A 3,474-nucleotide genomic window follows, 5' to 3' on the forward strand; every position below is an offset into this window, starting at 1 on the left:
GAGGCCCTGTTGGGCAAAAGGGCAATTGTGAGACTGTGTGGCACCCTGGAACCATGGAGAAAATTGTGACACTACAGGGCCCAATGGAACCAAGGATTCATGGAACAGTGTGGGACTCAAGGAACCAAAGGCTGATTGTGACATTGCAGGGCCTCATGGAATACAGGAGACCACTGTGAAACTTCAAGGCCTCATTGAACCAAAGAGACTGTTTTGACATTGCAATATACTCTATTGAAAACAATGCAGAGAGAAATAATTTGTCCTGGTTACTTTTCCTGTTTATAGATTGATATCAGCAATATCCAATTGATATTGAACCCCGGACCCTTCTAATGCAGTCAGAAAAGATGTGAAAGTCAATACCCTTAATGGCTGACAATAACACTTTGTCCCCACCCTCTCCCCACCATTTCCCTCATCCAAGCAGCGGCAATCCTATGGATCAGGAATGGTGTGGCATGCAGGACTAGGAGAGTGATTCTTCCCCTGTGCTCAGAACTGGTTGGGAAGCACCTCAGGTGCTCTGTCCAGTTCTTGGAGCCCTGGAGTGGGCGATAGGAAGAAATTTGTACAAGGAAAAAATAAAGAAATCAAAGGTGAAGCAAAGGAAATGCTCAGGGCAGTTTGGGGGTGGCTGCCAGGCAGCCCTGGCTCTGAGCAACAGCATCTGCAGTGGGACAGGAAACTCCCAGCTGATGGGAACAAACTTTCTGGCTGACTGCAGAGGCCAGGAAAAAGCTGAGTGGTTTCCCTGGTGTCCCCCAGCCCTTGCTGGCCCCAGGGGCTGATGGCATTTGTGCGCCCTCAGGTTCATGTCCCCACACCAACAGCATGGGGGTGCTCCCCCTGCTGTGTGCAATGCAAACAGGGGCTGCTGAGCCAGTGCTGCTGTGTCTGTGCCTGCAAGGATGGGGCACCTGTGTGAGCTGGGGGAGAGGCCAGGGCTGCAGAGGGGGGATGTTGTTGGCAGCTCCATGAGGACGCTCTGGGACGCTGCCCTGGGCTGTCCAGCGCACTGGGGATGGATCAGCCCCTGCTCTGCTGTTCCTTCCCATCTCCCCCATGGCCCTTGCAGAGCCCCAGCCATGCTGTTTGCCCCCAGCCTGCCCACGGCCAGCCTGGGGCTGCTCACAGGGGTTTCTGTGCTGAGCATTGGCCTGGCCGTGTTCTTGAGAGAGCCTGGGCAAGGAGCCTGGAGCCCCCAGGCCCTGGCCTGAGGCGTCAGCGCTGCCCCAGCAGTGCCCATGGCCTGTCCCTGCTGCAGCCCCGGCACTGCCACCCCCAGGGCTGTGCCCGGCCCCGAGAGCACTCAGGCCCTGCAGCAACACCAGGGCCACCAGGGCAGCAGGGCAGGGCCACGGCAGCAGCACTGGCAACACCAAGTGCTGCTGCTGCTGGGCACAGCTGCTGTGCCAGCACTGATCTGCCCCCAGCTCTGCACACAGACATTGCTGCTGCAGCTCCAGAGAAGGAACAAAAGGGCATCTCTGCAGAAAACTTTCCTGAGACATCCTTTAGTTCATTTACAGCCACTGAGAGCACAGCTCCTCATAGAAATAGGCTGTGGGTCACAGTAAAGGAGAAGGGAAAGAAAATGAGAAGTGGCACAAATAATGAGCTCTCTTTGTAGACAATATTTTAAATTAAAAAAAAGATAAAGAATATCCCAAATGAAACTAACAAGAAGTATTGAAGATTACTTTTATTACAAGTTATTGGCAGAAACAGGCCAGCAGTTTAAATGTTTCTGAAAGCATCCATTCATCAGTCTCCACACTGCAGCCTTGAGCTCCTGGTTCCTCAGGCTGTAGATGATGGGGTTCAGGGCTGGAGGCACCAACGAGTACAGAATTGACACTCCCAGATCCAGGGAGGGGGAAGACATGGAGGGATGGGGCTTCAAGTAGGCAAAGGCTGCAGTGCTGAGGAACAGGGAGACCACGGCCAGGTGAGGGAGGCAGGTGGAAAAGGCTTTGTGTCGTCCCTGCTCAGAGGGGATCCTCAGCACAGCCCTGAAGATCTGCACATAGGAGAAAACAATGAACACAAAACAACCAAATGATAACCAGGAACTAACAGAAAGAAGCCCAAGTTCCCTGAGGTTGGAGTGTGAGCAGGAGAGCTTGAGGATCTGGGGGATTTCACAGAAGAACTGGCCCAGGGCATTCCCATGGCACAGGGGCAGGGAAAATATATTGGTTGTGTGCACGAGAGCATTGAGAAAGGCACTGGCCCAGGCAGCTGCTGCCATGTGGGCACAAGCTCTGCTGCCCAGGAGGGTCCCGTAGTGCAGGGGTTTGCAGATGGACACGTAGCGGTCGTAGCACATGATGGTCAGGAGGGAAAGCTCTGCTGTGATAAAAAATAGAAAGAAAAAGATCTGTGCAGCACATCCAGTGTAGGAGATGTCCCTGGTGTCCCAGAGGGAATTGTGCATGGCTTTGGGGACAGTGGTGCAGATGGAGCCCAGGTCAGTGAGGGCCAGGTTGAGCAGGAAGAAGAACATGGGCGTGTGCAGGTGGTGGCCGCAGGCTACGGCGCTGATGATGAGGCCGTTGGCCAGGAGGGCAGCCAGGGAGATGCCCAGCAAGAGGCAGAAGTGCAGGAGCTGCAGCTGCCGCGTGTCTGCCAATGCCAGCAGGAGGAAGTGCCTGATGGAGCTGCTGTTGGACATTTGCTGGGGCTGTACATGGGGACCTGTTCATGGAGGAAAAGACTTTGAAGAGTTAAAGGAGATAGCTGCAACCAAAATCAAAGCCTTTTCCCATGCACCTTACCCTGGAACACACAGGTGGTGTTTATTATTTTCAAGTTCTGATGTTTTCTTTATAAGTTCCCCCATGTCTTTCCTGGTATTCTTGGATATCAGAAACCCTCAGCATTTTTCCTGCAGTTAGGGAGAACAGAGCAAGATCTAGGAAGCAAAGTTATGAGTGGAGATTGAGGGGAGATGGTGCGTCATTCTGCCCTCTTCAGAGTTTTTCTGAGCTTTTCACTTTCTCAGATGGAGAGTGATCACCTTCCCATGCTTCTCCTAAAATGTCACCATGTACTGCAGAGAGCAGATGGGGCCACAACAGCCCAGCTCCACATTTGCAGCCAAGGGCTCACGTTGCTGATTTCACAAACCCAGCAGCATTTTAAGTATCACAACACCTCTGCCTTTCCCCATCAATCTTTTAATTCAGAGATGATGTAGGACAGGTTTGCATCTGGGATTGAAGCTCCCAGCTTGGACTGAAATGTCTGGGACACTTCCAAGTGTCCTTATGGTGGCATTGGATGAAGGGAGATGCTGCTCCTTGCCTGGCTTCCCTGACAGCATTGCCCAGAGCCGGGCACTGGGGACAGCGTCACCCTGAGCCAGCTGTGCCCCCTGCCAGAAACCCCAGGGCCGGGCAGCTGCTCCCAGCTCTGTGCTCTGCAGAGAGAACTGGGCCCGGGGCTGCAGAGCTGCCCCACGGCTCTGCT

At 53.6% G+C, this 3,474-nt stretch overlaps 1 protein-coding gene across 1 annotated transcript; it reads right to left on the bottom strand.

Moving 5' to 3' along the window:
* Positions 1 to 1,708: 1,708 nt before the first annotated feature.
* LOC135441788 (olfactory receptor 14J1-like) lies at positions 1,709 to 2,677 on the bottom strand. Its single transcript, XM_064701336.1, has one exon. It carries the CDS (start codon positions 2,675 to 2,677, stop codon positions 1,709 to 1,711), a length of 969 nt encoding a protein of 322 aa, XP_064557406.1.
* Positions 2,678 to 3,474: the final 797 nt, after the last annotated feature.

Source organism: Zonotrichia leucophrys, unplaced genomic scaffold (genome assembly GCF_028769735.1).
Source record: "Zonotrichia leucophrys gambelii isolate GWCS_2022_RI unplaced genomic scaffold, RI_Zleu_2.0 Scaffold_520_35672, whole genome shotgun sequence".
In the NCBI taxonomy this organism is placed as follows: Eukaryota; Metazoa; Chordata; class Aves; order Passeriformes; family Passerellidae; genus Zonotrichia; species Zonotrichia leucophrys.